The 18,348-nt window shown below is 32.0% G+C and overlaps 1 protein-coding gene across 1 annotated transcript; it reads left to right on the top strand.

The window, feature by feature from the left end:
* The first annotated feature begins 1,481 nt into the window (after positions 1-1,481).
* Positions 1,482-10,961, top strand: LOC134688567 (sulfotransferase 1B1-like). The gene is made up of 6 exons (XM_063549371.1): positions 1,482-1,773; positions 5,825-5,998; positions 6,848-7,171; positions 9,322-9,422; positions 9,759-9,925; positions 10,872-10,961. Exons 2-5 carry the CDS (start codon positions 5,839-5,841, stop codon positions 9,846-9,848), a joined length of 675 nt encoding a protein of 224 aa, XP_063405441.1. The 5' UTR covers positions 1,482-1,773; positions 5,825-5,838; the 3' UTR covers positions 9,849-9,925; positions 10,872-10,961.
* The last annotated feature ends 7,387 nt before the right edge of the window (positions 10,962-18,348 follow it).

The following is an 18,348-nucleotide window of genomic DNA, read 5'->3' as shown; positions in this document are numbered from 1 at the left end:
AAATGGGAAACATCAACCTATAGAAATATGAGGACAATACAATTAGAAGAACATGTGGCGTTACATTAATGAAATATTAAGTTTCTATTTCAGGAAATAAAAATATAAATATATTTGATCTTTTTAGAATTTAAGCTTGCAATGACTTGTTACGGATTTCCAAGTCCATATCAGGATGCACTTTTAATACCTTAAATAAAGTTTAGCTAGAAATCCAATTTTCTAAAATGGCATGACAAACGAATCAGTTAAACCTTTGATTGATCGGAAGCTGTACTCTGTTTTTTAGATGATAAATTACTGTTCAGTTTTAATGACAACAGACCGTATTATAGAGTCAAACGTAAAGAATGAGATGAGAAGGAATCGCCGATCTCTAATACATCGGAAGTCATTATCCTATCTTAATACGTCTACTAACAAGGGAATCCGATGTCTTAGGGAGAAGCATTAACTCTGGTTTTCTCATTCTCTCATAATCCTCTATGAAGTCTTGTCAGAAGCGACAAATATTAATTTAAAATAATGATCCATTGTAGACAAAGACATTTTTACGTGTCACAGCATATTAAGTATAAATTATGATATAATACGAAAATGGGAATTTAGAAATCGAAAAAAAACTAGATGTATCATCCTTGCTTGTACAAGAGGAAAGAAAAAGAACATAGAGAATGGAAATAGGAAAATTGTATTTGGGAATTGCCCTCAACATGTCTCTTGGTGCTGTTTTTTCTTGTTAGGTTTCTGTCTTATTGACGTTTTATCCCAATCTCAGTCATTTATAACGAGAGTTATATAAATGTTGTTTGCATTGCCTAAATACGCTCATCTGCTTTTCTTGACACGGGATCAGAATTATTTTCCTTCAGGTTCTATTATGATCGCGTTGCCAGTAAATATTGTAATTAGTTCTTTAAATATTTGAATTCTGATCAAAATTGACAAGCGAATGTACTGATTTTAACTGATTTAAAGAAATGTAGAATTCTTAATATTTGTTTCAGTCGCACACTGAACTAAAATATAATATACACAGCATCAACTGTTGTGTTTGTGGAAGGGGGCTACTTTCATAGTAAAAAAGGAATAAAGAGAAAGATTAAAACGATATATAAGGAATGTATTAGACCCTAACCTTAAAACATTATCTCCTGTTTAAAAAAAAAATTAATCTTTGTTGGACTTTCTGTATGATCAAAATCAATGGTTGCTTTACTTACCCACATCAGTCTAGTCGAAACTTGTTTATCTTAAATATAAAAAAGAAGATGTGGTATGATTGTCAATGAGACAACTCTCCACAAGAGACCAAAATGACACAGAAATTTACAACTATTTGTCACCGTACGGCCTTCAACAATGAACAAAGCCCATACCACATAGTCAGCTATAAAAGGCCCCCGAAATGACAATATATTTTTAACAATTTAAACAAGAAAACTAACGGTCCTTTTTATATAAAAAATGAACTCCTTTGTAAAAATATAAAATATTTTCATATGTAGAACATATATCCTGTTTATGTGTAGTCATGGTATTCCCTACGCACATCAACATGTTTTGTTCACATATCTACAGGTATAAAATCCCACACTAACACACTTCCCATCAAACAGTTATATTTTAACCTTTGCTCGGACGGTTGATTTTAGAATTTCGTATAAAAAGATTTGCAACGAACCAGAAAAAAAGCAGAAAAAAATCTATGTTTTAAATGTAAAGGATATATCAACTTGAACTTGAAGTACTCATTTGTGTCGGACTTTAAAGGTAAGTGATGTTTATTTTATTATTTATTCACTTAGATCATGTAGATAATTCATTATGTGTCACCATATTAATTTTAATACACTTAGATCATACAAAATATATGATGTTAAAACAGTTTGAGAAGATTCGTGTATAACTTTCACATACATGTATACATACACACACACTAGCTGCTACTTCTGTATGCTAATTACATTTTTCAATCGACAATAAAACTGAAACAGAACAAATACTGTAAATAGTAAGATGATGCAAATATCAAATACACATTTAGTAAAATTGATTTGTATTGTTTAGTGTAAAGGATATATAGGCGATGTGTAATAAAAATAAATATAAACATAAGGCAACGTAGAAATGTTGCCAATGAGACATATATCTACTATGCAATATTACAAAATTAGAAACTATTATTTATAAAAGAGAAAAACATTCAGGAGCCTGTAATTCAGTGGTTGTCGTTTGTTTATGTGTTACATATTTGTTTTCGTTCATATTTTTTCATAAATAAGGCCGTTAGTTTTCTCGATTGAATTGTTTTACATTGTCTTATCGGGGCCTTTTATAGCTGACTATGCGGTATGGGCTTTGCTCATTGTTGAAGGCCGTACGGTGACCTATAGTTGTTAACGTCTGTGTCATTTTGGTCTTTTGTGGATAGTTGTCTCATTGGCAATAATACCACATCTTCTTTTTTATATACCCGAGTTGATCTTGAAACAACGAACAAAACACCTTTTTTTCGTAGGTAACCCAGTTCGTGGCTCAAGAAAAGCATGTTAACACGTGGAAAAGAGTTTGTAAGCGGTCGCCATTTCTTTAAGTTTGTGAACGCCCGCCCCTCCTTTCTGTTTGTGAACCCTCTTTAATCTTTTATGTTTGTGAGCCCTCTTCCTTTAACACGGGAACGTGATGAGACAAAAGGGAATAAATATACAAAAAGTAAACATCAGTTGAATTGAGCTAAGGCCACACAAAGTTGTATACATTTGTAGTTCTGTTTCCTATACGTATCACTTTCTACCTTTTCTGGCCTTATCTGATTACAACAAAACAAAATACAAAAATCAGAATGAAAAAAGGCATACATAATTACACTGTATAAGTTCAATGCGTCCTACGCGCGATGTTACATGTAACCGAAAGCGAATTCAAACCCCAATTTCAACTAGTAAAAAATGGACGTTATTTCCACACACTTCAATGTTTATATGATGGAGAGTTGTCTCATTGGCACTCACACCACATCTTCCTATATCTATTATAAGCACATCTCTCTTACTGGTTTTGTGCAACGGCTGAATACGTAGCCATTTGAAATATGACCATGTATAATCAAACAAAAATATTTAAACATCCCTTGTAGGATCCTGCTGCAAGCAGGTTTGACATCAGACTCGGACTTCTCTTGAGCTGAAATTTAATGTGCGTATTGTTATGCGTTTACTTTTCTACATTGGTTAGAGGTATAGGGGGAGGGTTGAGATCTCACAAACATGTTTAACCCTGCTGCATTTTTGCGCCTGTCTTGTATTATTATGTCACCCGATCGACAATGTCGGGTGACATATTGCTTTTCCTCTGTTTCTTTTTCTGTATTAGTATTATTATTATACTTCCACCTATTTTGTCCGGTAGGTTTTTTGGAGTGAAATGGAACCAATCTTTATGAAAGTTCACTATAAGGTGGAACACAAAATTTCGGGTTGCAGTAGGGTCTAAGACCATAAAAAATGGCTGCCGTTTCCATGGAAACGGAACAATTGTGAAAAATTCCAGATTTTGGTTTTGGTGAATAATTTGGAGATGCTTAAACTCAGAATCATCATATTTTAATACAATGTAGGTGCCAGCCATATACTTGTTTTGGAAAATTTTGGCAATCATTGGAACTACTATGTTGCCATGGAAACTACACCAAAAAATTCAAAAATATGAAAATGCTCCAATTTTTTTAAAACTTTAGCATAACGATGAGCAACTTTGGTAGATGTGGAATTTGGCGTTGGAATTTCCAAAATGTCTCCCGTTTCCATGGAAACAATGCAAAAAGGTCAAAATGCTCCAAAAACTTCCAGGTTTGGTAAATAACTTTGGTATGCTTGAACTTGAAATCATCAAATTTTTACACAATGTAGTTGTCCACTATATACAGGTTTTGTATGATTTTGACAATCATTGGAACTACTATGTTACCATGGATACAGGATCAAATATCTCAAAAATTTCAAAATGCTCCAAAATTGATGAAACTTAATATGATTGGTAAATGGCAAGTCTGGATGAGACTTTTGGAGTTGGAATTTCCAAAATGGCCACCGTTGCCATGAAAACTGCAGAAATGTCAAAAAATTTCAAAATCCTCCAAACTTAATGAAACTTGATATTATTGTTAACTGGCAGGTAAAGATGAGACTTTTGACTTTGAAATTTTCAAAATGGCTGCAGTTGCCATGGAAACAGCAGAATTTGAAATTATTCAAAATGCTCTGAATGTACTGTTAATTTACAGAAAGATGTATTGCCATGCGTATATGTGCATTCACTGTTCAACCATTTTGAAATGGCTGCAGCTTAGTGGCAATAGGGGAAGGGTGACATCCGCTATTGCTTGCAATGGCAATTCTAGTTTTAATTTTAGTTTCTTGTGTACAATTTGGAAATTAGTATGGCGTTCATTATCACTGAACTAGTATATATTTGTTTATGGGCCAGCTGAAGGACGCCTCCGGGTGCGGGAATTTCTCGCTACATTGAAGACCTGTTGGTGACCTTCTGATGTTGTTTTTTTTATTTGGTCGGGTTGTTGTCTCTTTGACACATTCCCAATTTCCATTCTCAATTTTATTGATTATTCCAAATGGGTCTGCTGGGGTGGAGAGTGGGGGTTGCGGGACATTTCACCAGCACGTTTAGAGGTATATTGAAAAGAACTATACATAAGGCTTTTGAATAAGTCACATGAGGACAACTAATTAGTTTATTTTCAAATTGTTGTTTGTTTATATCCATCTACAACACCGAGTCTTGAACAACCATGATTACCCATACGGAAAACATTTTTTAAATATAAAAAAAGAACTCTCGTAAACAAAAACATTTTAAAAAGATAACTTACGCAAATTCTAAATAATACAGTTTGAAGGAATTTTTTTTTTATGAGGGCAAGTCATAATGAGCAATTTCTAAACAAAATTTGTCTATTTCTCTTACTATTGAGAAGTAGCGATGACAAGGGAATAACTTCCAGAGAAACCTCTATATAACATGACATTATTTAAAACAGTTCATTTTTAAAAGTATTGAGGTTATAAAAACCAATATTGGTACAAAGGTATAAATATATTTTTTTTTGTGTTTATATTTTATAACACTCATTAGTACTTTAAAGTCTTATTCTTGGGCAATCATATACATATTGAGAAAAAGTTACTTGTTTTTTTTTCATATACAAAATCTGTTCATTCCAACGTGTTTATATGTTAAGTACTTGTAATATTGATCTTTGACTTATTGACCTCGAAATCATAAGATTGTAACCTTTTCATCTGTTTGCGTTTTATTCCATTCTAGAGAGTGATACATGAAAACATTTGTGTTAGGACACATAGATGAACGACGTTCTGACGTTCAACGCGCTTGCAATATACTGTACTCCAGTAAACGCTTACTGATTTTGTATTGAAAGGGTACAAATGCAATGCTCATAGACATAAAAGAGTATGGTCTTGAGGAAACGATGCTAGTCCGTCGGAAAGGGACGATAAATGGCTGACCCGTGTCAAGAGAGAGCCACATCTCTTGCACGTTAAAGACACCCTTGTAGATTTCGAAAAAGAGTAGGCTAATGCCGCTACAAGGCATCACTCGCACCCGAAAAGTGGAAAGGGATTAATATAAGTTGCAAAACTTGTTTCCCAATCCACTATAAATAAATATGTTTAAAACTAAAACAAAAGAGGGGCGAAAGTTAAACACAACAGGCTCAAACCAACATAAATGTTATGTTATTATTATTGTCATAATGTAGAATTGTATATATTTCCGCAAGATATAACAAAGAGAATGCCAGTACTAGAACCTGTACCTTTACCAGAGTATGAAGGTGTCACTTATATTTCACTGAGAGCCTTCAGAGAGAAAGGCCCAGAACAAACAATAAAGGATGTCAAAGAATTCCAGTCAAGGGAAACAGATGTTATCATTTGTACTTACCTTAAAGCAGGTAGGACTCCGATACTTTCATTTGTCGGGATAAAGATAACCCTGGACATAACAGGTTTTTTGTCAAACTAAAAAGAGCATGTGTCACATCGACATTATCGTTATAAAGATTTTATACGCATAGATTAGTACGTCACAAAAATATATGACGTCTTCAACAAGTAGAACAAAGTTACAAAGACAATTAGTTACATTGAATGCTCTAAATCATGTCTGTTACAGTTTTAAATAAACTCCATTCAATGATTCAATATTATATTTAAAGAGAAACCACACTGACAACACGATGACTAAGAAAGAAAAAGAACAACAGACGAACAACAATTAACAAAACACAAGACTGGGCAACACGAACCACACCAACATCTGGGGTGTTCTCAGGTGCTCCGGAAGGATAAACAGATCCTTCTCCTATAAGCAAAATGGATTTAGGTCTCACCTCTCCATAAAAAATAATACAACATTGCAAAAAGTGTTAAATGTGTAATATAAATAGCCATTATGTCCAGACTTATGAAAAGAAAATTCTTCTATTATTCGGTTATGTATCAGTACATTTTTACAGTATTACACATGTAAATAAATTCATCATAAATACCAGGATTAAAATTTTATATTTACGCTAGACGCGTGTTTTGTCTTCAAAATACGTCTGCTTTTACACATTGCTGTTATCTACCTGTATGGGATCGTAGACTATGATAAGGATGAGATCTACTTAATAATACTTCAAAATTGTCAACACTATAATACAAAACTCCAAGGAAATTTAAAAAGGAGAAATTCTTAAAACCTGAAATATTAAACTGTGTTAAGCATATAACAACATCGGTCTTGAATTATATTGCAGGCGTTCATTGGCTGGATGAAATTATAACAATGTTAGTAAACAAAACTACAACCCTTGCATCTGGAACAAAAGGTCAAAGAACACTGGAGGGAATAACGGAGTTATCTGTCTTAGATTCACTTCCGTCACCTAGAATTTTAAACACTCATTTGTCGTTTAAGTATATCCCTACAAAACATGTGCAAAATAAAGGAAAAATTGTTCATATGATCAGAAATCCTAAAGACATATGCGTTTCTCTTTATCATCATGCTAAGCGAGATGTTGTGATGAACTACGATGTTCCATGGGAGACATATTTTGAGAATTGGATGTCTGGAAAAGGTAGGACCAGAATTTCTATCTGTATTTGTCTAATAAAAGTAATAACACTATTTTTAGTTAGATATTCCTCTTGTAAACGTGTTAACAAGTACCAAATTTAAGTGTTGATCTCGTCTGGTAATGATATGTTTTTTTTTTTTTTATCTTTCTAACGTTCTATATGTGATTGAAATCATTTTAAAATACATTTACACAACTAGATTAGGGTTTAATGCTTACAGTTAGTTATGAAACAGCAAAACAATGAATAGACAATAGTTGTGTCTTGTGTACTATTGTTTGTCTGTTTGTCTTTTACTCTTTTTACAATGGCGTTGTCCGTTTATTTTCAATCCATGAGTTTGAATGTCCCTCTGGTATCTATCGCCCCTCTCTTCAATATACATACAGTTTTGAAAATTAAGAAATTAATAATAGGGCTTGATAATAAGATGTGCAAAACATCTTTGTATAAAAAAAACCATCAAAGATACCAAACTTATACTTTCAGACGCGCATTTCGGCTATACATAAGATTGACCAAAGGCTTACGCATGAAACCATTTGAAAAGAAGCAGGAATATTTAATATAAAAACTATGAAAACCAATAATTCCCAAAGGTTATGTCAAATATTGTTAGACAATCTGTGTCTAGGTTACCATGTATTATTCTTGATAATGAAGTTTTTGTCCCAGACGGATAACCCTGGCCTCACAACTTTTTGGAACTTTTGGTACTCGGCGATCCTAAACTTTGATATTGTTATGGCTTTTAAACTTGTTCATCTCAGCATAGTTATGTGTGGACGTAGCGAGTGTCTGGCGTATAAATAACTCCTCTTATATTTAATGTGTTTCCCTCGGTTTTTGTTTGTTGCCCCGATTTTGTTTTTTGTCCATGGATTTATGAGTTTTGAACAGCGGTATACTACTGTTGCCTTTATGTATAAAAATATTGTTTAACCAGTTACTTTTTGATGGCTATTATTCGTTTGTTTCTCTGTCCTATATTTTCTCCCATTTATTTATTGTAGCCCTGTCGTGTAATGTTGTCATTTTAATGTTATAATTAATACTGCCATTAAAGCGGGAGGTTTGGCTTGCCACAAAACCAGGTTCAATCCACCATTTTCACTTGAAGTTTCGATGTTGTGTCGTAGTTCTCTTATATTCGATACGTTTCCATCAGTTTTAGTTTGTAAACCGGATTTTTTTTTCTTTTTCTATCGATTAATGAATTATGAACAGCGGTAAACTACTGTTGCTTTTATTCGAAACAATTAACTAAATCTTTTGTTATAGTTATTGACATATAGCTCGACAAAGCTTTACTAGATGAAATGATCACTTTTAGCATAAAAAGTATGAAGGATCCAATAAACAAACAGAACTATATTGTTCAAAAGAGAAAAACGAAATGATAAACAACAATCCACAAAACATTTTTTTTTTGAATTTCGAAAAAATATTAAACCACAAATATTGTGAGATAACCAAGGCAATTGAGAAAGGTAAATGATTCTTGCTCAACCAATATCACCGTCGTGTTGTTCCTTGTACAATCAATGGCACCTGTGATGTTGCATCTTGCTCCACAAATAGCATATTTTATGTTGCTCCTTGTTCACTTTATACCATCTGTCGTGTTGCTCAGAAGAATCAAATCCGATTTTTAGTCTCCGTTGGTAACATAACAAACTAGAAATAGCTCCTTTAAATGGTTGTAACGTAGATATTCCTCATTAATCATTAAAAATCACGAGTTAGATTAAGCTTTCCACACATTGTTGTATCGCTGTAATGCAGAGCATTGATTTTGCAATGCAATATTATTTTTTAAAAAAAGTGTCTTTAAATCAAAATTCAGCCATCTAGCCTATGTTGTGCTGATTCAGCATAAAATTAAACACCAACCAATCGATCCATCAACTTATTAAATGCTGAAATTTTATTAAACATCTGTTTAACTTGATTACTTACATATACACATTATTCAACTTGTACAACATTTAATATTTATACACTGTATTACGTTCTTCATAACTGTTAAAGTTTTCAACAGGACTTTTTCAATTATAAATAATGCATGATGGCTTATAACCCTAGGCCTGTGTTTAAAGATATTACACTACATGTATGATTAAATCTTTAAATTTGATTATTATTGTAGTATTTTATGGTTCGTGGTATGATTATGAATTAGGAATGGAGGAGGCTTCTGTACAATACCCAGGAATGATTTACACCTGTTATTATGAAGACTTTAAAAGGGTAAGTTAACATTTATATCAATAAAGGAATTTCTCGCTACATTGAAGACCTGTTGGTGACCTTCTGCTGTTGTGTTTTTTTATTTTGGTAGGGTTGTTGTCTCTTTGACACATTCCCCATTTCCATTCTCAATTTTACTTATATATAAATTACAAAATATTTCTATCTTTTGACGAATCGATTTTATTAATTTTATCTTCTAAACCAAATGTTACAGATTTGTTGGAATTCAATGATAAAAACAAATTGTCAATATGGATACGCCGCTATCAGCGTTTTTTATGTTCAGATTAGATTGTATTTACATAGAATGAATAAGCTATCTATGCATTTTAGGAACCTGAAACCCAAATACGAAAACTTGCAGATTTCCTTGAAATAGCTGTTTCGGACCAGATATTGGAAAACATCAAAGAAGCAGTTTGAAAATATGCAGAGCAAAAAAACTGATCACACCAAGTTCGTCAACATGAAAGAAGAGAAAGGATTCATTTATAGGAAAGGTAATCTTCAAATCTATATATACCAAAAAAAGTAGAGCAACGAGAAACACAACAAATGATATCCAATGCACTGCTGTAACAGATTCTTGACATCCACAATGTATGATAGATGCAAAAAAAAATGCAGTAAATGTATGTATAATGCGTTCGTAAATTGGAGGATTGTTGAAACCCTTATAACTTCCTGTTTGGTGCAAACCAAGGCTCCTTACTCTGACCAATAACGGTTTACTTTTTGTACAAATTGTAACTTTGATTTAGATTTGTCGCATTTGCATTCATACCTAGTCTTCCTATACGTATATGTTTAAATTCAAAGCAAAACATAAATCCTTAATGACAGTCATTGCTACATACAAAAAATACAATTTGAAAATTAAGTTAAGCGATACATGTTGATTTGACAGAATATAATAAACCGTATAGTATTAATTTTTCACAGGAATCTAAGCCTTCAAACGTTAATGGAATGAGGAATACGTTCAATAAGGAACACCAACACAATGTCCGTTCTGATTACAGTTTAGTACATGTATCTGTCCTTTGGATGAAAAAATATATCAGAAGACTAAACTGTTAATGATTGGTTGATTGTTGATTGCTTAACGTTGCAATAGCATACATTAGCTATGCCACCAAGAGGAAGAACAATCATCGTAAAAATAAAGGAAACAGTAGTATACCGCTGTTCAAAAGTCATAAATTGATTGAGAGAATACAAAAAAACAAAAAAATTGAGGGAAACATATATATATATATGTGAATTATAAGAGGAAAAACAACGAAATAACTAAAGTGCAACAAAAAACAAACAACAATACAACATACATTGAAACGAACTTTTAGATAAAAACTGCTCGTTTTATTTATGATATTTTAAAGAAAAAAATCTTTCAGAGCAACATTTGTATCTTTTGAATAACTTTGTTATTCTTTTTATTACCAGGAGACATAGGAGACTGGAAAACTCATTTTACCGTAAACCAGAATATCAGATTCGATTCACAATTCAACGAACGGATGAAGAATAGCAAATACACTATAACTTTTGAATAAAAAGTTGTTTGTAGAAACAATACAAATTGAATTGAATGAATTCTGATAGATGTGTTCATTTATTGTATTGGTAACTATTATTTATTCTAAATATATTATCATTACACAAGCATTGAGTCATAAATACTAAATAAAAAAAAAAAATATTTTGCAATATATGGAAAGCTTGATGCTAAACAATCAACATGAATGTAAAAAGAGTACACCAACAATAAATGCATAGCCTGTATGTGTAGGCCCACGTTTACTGTTTTTATATATAAAATGCGATATGTCTGCAATATTTCGAAAGATCTAATGGATTTCTTAAAACATTATTCAATATATAATTTAAAAATTAAAGAAATTAGCAACATTATATACGAAAACATTTTACGATACAGTTAGATATAAAAAGGAAGTTATCCAATTAGGCTACAATTTCATGTTTCACTGGCTCTTGACAGATTTATTGTAATGAAATAGAGCTAAGCTTCAATTGAAGGCTCTGAATTGCTGTTTGCAGTAATTTGATTTGAACTTAGCAATGAAAATGTCTAATTTATCGTCATTACGTGAATGTAAAAACTATCAGTGCTGAAATCAAATGCTGACTTAAGATTTTATAATTGACTTTCCTCGTCTCAAATAGATAATAGAAGAAAATAGATTTTGTTAGAAATTCAAGTGGAAAATGTCATTACACTGTTAAATGGAATAAATCTTTACAAATAAACCATTCTGATGGAACATTATTTTTGTTTACGAAGATTTAAACAAAGATACAACTGTTAGGAGGTTTGTTATTGTATTAGATATCTGTATATAGAACGTCTTGCAGTGGTGGTCAGTTGGAGTCTTGTTATTGTAGTAGATATCTGTATATAGAATGTCTTGTGGTGGTGGTGGTGCTGGTCAGGTATCTATATAGAACGTCCTGAAGTGGTAGTGAGTCGGAGTTTTGTTATTGTATTGGATATCTGTATATAGAACGACTTGTAGTGGTGGTCAGTTGGAGTTTTGTTATTGTATTGGATATCTGTATATAGAACGTCTTGTAGTGGTGGTCAGTTGGAGTCTTGTTATTGTATTGGATATCTGTATATAGAACGTCTTGTAGTGGTGGTCAGTTGGAGTTTTGTTATTGTATTGGATATCTGTATATAGAACGACTTGTAGTGGTGGTCAGTTGGAGTCTTGTTATTGTAGTAGATATCTGTATATAGAATGTCTTGTGGTGGTGGTGGTGCTGGTCAGGTATCTATATAGAACGTCCTGAAGTGGTAGTTAGTTGGAGTTTTGTTATTGTATTGGATATCTGTATAAAGAACGTCTTGTAGTGGTGGTGGTGGTCAGTTGGAGTTTGAACGTTTGTTTCTGTTGAAAGTGATATTTTCGAATGGAAAAAAAATAGTAATTAGAGGCGAAGGGTACCAATGAGACACCAAACCTTATAAGTCGATAAAAAACTAAAAACGCCCTGGCTAAAACCGAAAAACGATGAAAAAAAAGAATTAACCAATCATCAAACACTAATTAATTATTATCATCAAAATAATAATAGGGATGATATTTCAGATAATGATAATAGCAATATAATCTGTCTAAAATACAATTGAGAATGAAAATGGAGAATGCGGCAAAGAGACAACAACCCGACCAAAGAGCAATCAACATCCGAAGGCAACTAATGGGTCTGCAATACAGCGAGGAATCTGTTGTTGAATATGAATAAAAGTAATGAAGGCACTATATGTGGCACCAGTGGAGCAAATATTGTCGAAAATCCCTTTATGCATAGATTAAGCATAGTTTTCTATGGTGTTTTAGTATCTGAATCTAAATTGTTCTGTGAAGTGATTTGTGAATCGTTGTTTGTATATTCCACTTTTTTTTGGTTCGTTATGTTGTCAGAATTTGTTATTATTGCCGATGATTTTTACTACCCCTTGCTTTCTTGTCCAAACCTGAATTGGTTTCAATCTCATGAACCAGGTTAAAATAATTCTGTTCAAGACTGTAAAATATTTTAAATGAGTTACATAGTTGCTTTTTGAAGGGAAAATAGTTATATTGTACACATATTCACATACAACATTGGAAATTGTTTCTGTTATAGTTAGAATAAAACAATAATGATATTGCAGAATACTTTATATAATATCTACACATTGCTGTTGATATCTATCAAGAATAAATGAGAAGTATAACACTCCAGTACATCGCATTTAGTAATACACTAGAGATCTTGACACTGTTAATAATATTCGATGTCAAGAATAAATTGATTAAGTTTTGAGATTTATCAGAGCACCTCATTAAACATTTACCGTTTCTTAGATGTCTAAATGTCATTAAAGTTTAGAAACATTTCATATTGAATTTACTTGCTATTCAATTTAGTTTTGGGATGTATATGATATATGGTGCTAAAAAAGCATTAAGACAAATGGTTAAATCTCAGAAATGAATTAAGGAAAGCAAAATATAACACATCTTTAATGAGTCAGATGATTACAATAAAACAAATTACATAGACATGTAAAACAACTCAAAACATAATAAAAGAACAAACTGTTTATGAATTGAATATTTCTTTACAATGGACAATGTTTATGACTAATAATTCATTGAAGCCCATCGTTGTATGATGTAAAATTTAGCGCAACTTAACGATTTCAATGAGGATGAATGTCAGGTATCAACGTACCTTGTTAAATATATATATAACTTCTGATCATAACCAAGTTTTATATCTTTATCGATACTTGACAAAATTTGATTAAAATAAAGCTTTTAAAAGTTCGACTAGCTACTCTGAATGGAGAAATATACTTCAATAAAGTGTTTATGACAGAGATATAATCAGAATAACATTCTAAACATCGTTTTCCAGGGAAGAATATAATGTTTATACTGAAAATAGACACATCTTATATCTATGGTTTCCTTTTATTTGACAAAGTTCACAAATATGCACAGCTAAAAGTTTAAGGTCAGTGGAAAAATTGTTTTCTAAAGAAAATCTTTCCGAACAATTATAACATGAGCATTTCTTTTGTGGCACGTGTTTCGAGTTCACAACATCAACTGTTACAACCAATTATTAAGATAAAACTGGAAAATAATTTGAGCTACTTTTTGTGTTTCTTTGGTTCTTTTAACGTGACTCTGTAGTTTTAAAGATCCCGTCAGTATGATATTGTTCTATTTTATGTCATTATGATATATTTCTATTATGAATTAGAAAATACGTTGAACCACAAACGTTATAATTATTCAATCGCGTAGTGGAATTACCGATTTGTGGATTCTTATAAATTCTATAGAACTTTTGTAATATTTTAAATTTCGGTCAAATTCTGAAATTAATTCTTACATACTTTTTAACCCTGTATGCTAGCATTGTCCATGTAAAATTTATAAAATTATTTGTAAAACTTTAAATGACAAAAATATGTGTCTTATAAATTTTCTGACGTCAGGCACGCAAAACAATGCATGTGTTTTGAATTTGATAGATGCTTTTGTGTTCTGTTAAATTGTTTCTTTTAAAATTATAACACGAAGATGACTGCTGTACCCATATTTTGAATAGATTATGTATTATGTATGTTTAGTTCATGCATCATTGTAAATAAAACGGTATTCGATGAGACTGTCGCACAAAGTGAGAGGTTTAGGGCTATAAAACCAGGTTTAATCCACCATTTTCTACATTTGAAAATACCTGTTCAAAGTCAGGAATATGACAGTTCTTATTCATTCGTTTTTTATGCGTTTTGTTATTTGATTTTGCCATGTGATTATGGACTTTTCGATTGAATTTTCCTCTGAGTTCAGTATTTTTGTGATTTTACTGTTTCCTTTTCAACTTTTGAAGGTGAAATATAAATTTATAAATGCAAATAATAATACATATATCAAGATGATTTCGTTAATAATTGGAATAAAACAATAATGGTATTGCCAAATACTTCATATAATATTTACACATTGGTCTTTATATCTATCAATACCAAATAAAAAGTATTACAATCCAGTACATCGCATTCAACCCACCACTTTTATTCCCCTTTAGAAGTGTCCTGTACCAAGTCAGGAATATGGTCATTGTTATAATATTGTTCGTTTCTCTTTGTGTTGCATTTTAACGTTGAGTCGTTTGTGTTTTCTCTTATTTTTGAGATATTGAGATAAGACGTGGCACGGTACCAGTCTATCCCAAATTCATGTATTTGGTTTTCATGTTACATTTGTTTTTCTCGTGGTGTTTTGTCTGATGATTGGTTTGTTTCTATGTGTGTTGCGTTTCGGTGTTGTGTCGTTGTTCTCCTCTTATATTTAATGCGTTTCGCTCGGTTTTGGTTTGTTACCCCGATTTTGTTTTTTGTCCATGGATTTATGAGTTTTGAACAGCGGTATACTACTGTTGCCTTTATTATTCAGTAGTACACGAGAAATCTTGACACTGTAAATAATATCCGATGTCCTCCGAAATATCACTGCTGAACCCATACATCTCTCTCTCTTATATTTTCAAGAATGCACTGATTGCGGTTGGAGATTTAACAGTGCACCTCATCATACATTTACCGTTTCTAAGATGTCTAAGACAGTGTATATAAAGTGCGAATCCAGCTAGTTCATTTTTACTGTTATATGCGGGTATGTCTATTGTAGAATAAAGGATCATGGGAAATCTGTATTTGTTTACGTTTTGAAAATATCAAGTTAAGTGATTTGAAGGAAAGTTTTAACATATTTTCATTGTGATATGTCTTTATAATATACAAACATAGCATTAAAGTTCAAATAAGTGTTATAAAAACATCATAATATAGCATATCGATTATTGAAAGCGATCCATTTTAACTATAGATGCGATGAATTATCACTGTTAGTGCAGTCATTATTACTGTAGAATTTTCAAAGATGCGAGGAATTTTTATTGTAGAATTATGTGATAAATGCACTTGCAACAAATGAAAAAACTTAGTTGATGAATTAAGGATTTATGATACATGTATTTTCAAATTGAAATACAAACTCCTCATTCATTCTTCATCAAATATATAGCTTTTCAAACTTGTAACAAAAGCGATTCTCAAAATGAAAAATTCTAGATCCGCGAATGGATACTACCGCAGAGGTAAAACCATATACATTTGGGTTATTGTGCACGAAATGCATGCTACAATTAATTTTTGTTGATTTTAGACCCTTTGGAACTCTATGTGGGCTATTTCAGCAAATAGGCAAAAAATCCCCAAACTAGATACACGGTTAGATTCAGCATGTCAACGAATCCCAAATATCTATATTAAAGGACTTTTGTCTATAAATTTTGACCCCACAAAATTGAAAAAGGGACCAAAAATATAAAAAAATGCCTGCATCGGATACATTTGTTATTGAAGGCATGACTGTAACAATAGGATGAATATACAAAAATATCTTATTCTGGGGTCTCATTGGGGGGGGGGGGGGGTTCTGATCCCGAATCCTGCTTTCTGTTTTGGCAGATTCACGTATTCCGCTTATTGTTTTGTCAGATTCCCGTATCCCGCTTATACTATGCAGTTCTCATTTTTTTGTAATTATCCGTGTCCCGCTAGACTTCATTTCTCGTTTTTCACGACACAATCATTTGACTTTCACCTGTCACGCTTGCAAAAAATCGGCAATACGGCGTCACGCTTATACTCAAATGAGACCCACTATTTTACTCTATTCTGACTCATATTAAGCCCATTATAAATATATTAAGAGCCAGTCTGCCATAAAACCATGCAAAATCTCAAATTTCGTCCAAATTGGTAGTAATAACTTTGCAACATTTTATATATTTCCAAAATCTTTGGGTATTTAGGAGTTAAGATAAAAAAAAAATGTTTTGGTTAATTCACATGATTTCCCATTTAACAGCCTTATTTGCATATTTGTGAATTATAAAAAAAATAATGCCAAAAATCACCAAAATTTAGGTACTTTTTAAAGGTCTGAATAATTGATATATCTCTTAAATATAGCATTATCTTGTTATATTTTGCAAAGAACATTATAAAAAAAAAAGCAAAAATGCTTTTTGACATACTTTTTACCTTTTGGCAGGTTGCCAGAGAGATTCGTGCAACAGATGTATTAGATAACTTGCATGTAGTACATGTACTCAGTAGGTGTTTTCTCTCAAGATCATATTTATTTTTTTTAACTTTTAGGATTTTTTTAAAGGTGCATATCAGTTCTAAAACAAATAAAAAATTTTAGCCTGGCAAATAACGGGAAGTTAGTAAAAAATGCCTCCAAATATCTATAAAATGCACTATTGAAATAGTTTTTGGACCTCAACATTTTAACTAAAACTGATCAAAGTAGACTTATATTTCGGACAATAACTTTAGTTTAAGTGTATAGATCTTTATGATTTTTTATCAGAAGGTTCAATACCACAAAAGTAAGCTTTGTAACGATTTTTGGGATGATGGTCCCTACCGTTTAGGAATTAAGGGCCCAAAAGGGGCCCAAAACAAGCATTTTGTAGTTTAAGGATAATAACTTGTGTATAAGTATTTCAATTGCTCTGATATTGTATGATAATGTTTAAAACCACAAAAAGAAGGTTTGGATTTCTTTAAATGGGTCATGGAATCAAAGTTCGGAATAAAGGGCCAAAAAGGGGCCCAAAACAAGCATTTTTCTTATTTCAAGACGATAACTTGTGTGTAATTGTATGGATCTCTTTCAAACTGTACCACAATGCTCCATATAACAAAGGGGGGCTGGGATTTAGTTTTGGATTAATTGCCCAAAATATGTAGGAATAAGGGGCCAAAAAAGGGCCGAAAAGAAGCTCATTTCTAGTTTCCAAACAATAACTTGGGTTTAAGTACATGTATATAGATCTCTCTGTAATTGTACTACAAGGTTCTATACTAAAAAGGAAAGTATGGGATTGTTTTAAGGGTTAATGCTGAAATTAGGGTTTCAATAAGTTTGGGGGGGGGGGAATTTGTTAAAAAAAAAAAGGGATTTCTTTTTTTTTCTTTCTTTTTTTTAAATTTCAAATTTTTAAAATTTTCAAGAAGAATAAAATTGAGAATGGAAATGGGGAATGTGTCAAAGAGACAACAACCCGACCAAAATAAAAAAAAACACAACAGCAGAAGGTCACCAACAGGTCTTCAATGTAGCGAGAAATTCCCGCGTCCTTCAGCTGGCCCCTAAACAAATATATACTAGTTCAGTGATAATGAACGCCATACTAATTTCCAAATTGTACACAAGAAACTAAAATTTAAATAATACAAGACTAACAAAGGCCAGAGGCTCCTGACTTGGGACAGGCGCAAAAATGCGTGGATTTTTTTTTATCCCTTTTTATCCCG

The sequence above is a fragment of the Mytilus trossulus genome, chromosome 10 (assembly GCF_036588685.1).
Source record: "Mytilus trossulus isolate FHL-02 chromosome 10, PNRI_Mtr1.1.1.hap1, whole genome shotgun sequence".
NCBI classification, from domain to species: Eukaryota; Metazoa; Mollusca; class Bivalvia; order Mytilida; family Mytilidae; genus Mytilus; species Mytilus trossulus.
This window is presented reverse-complemented; position numbering and strand designations above follow the sequence as displayed.

Bases quoted from the DNA above. Each gene is read 5' to 3' on its own strand.
- LOC134688567 (XM_063549371.1), top strand. From the start codon at position 5,839: ATGCCAGTACTAGAACCTGTACCTTTACCAGAGTATGAAGGTGTCACT. The intron at 7,172-9,321 runs GTAGGACCAGAA...TTATTATTGTAG, and splicing joins GAATTGGATGTCTGGAAAAG to TATTTTATGGTTCGTGGTAT. The intron at 9,423-9,758 runs GTAAGTTAACAT...TATGCATTTTAG, and splicing joins ATTATGAAGACTTTAAAAGG to GAACCTGAAACCCAAATACG.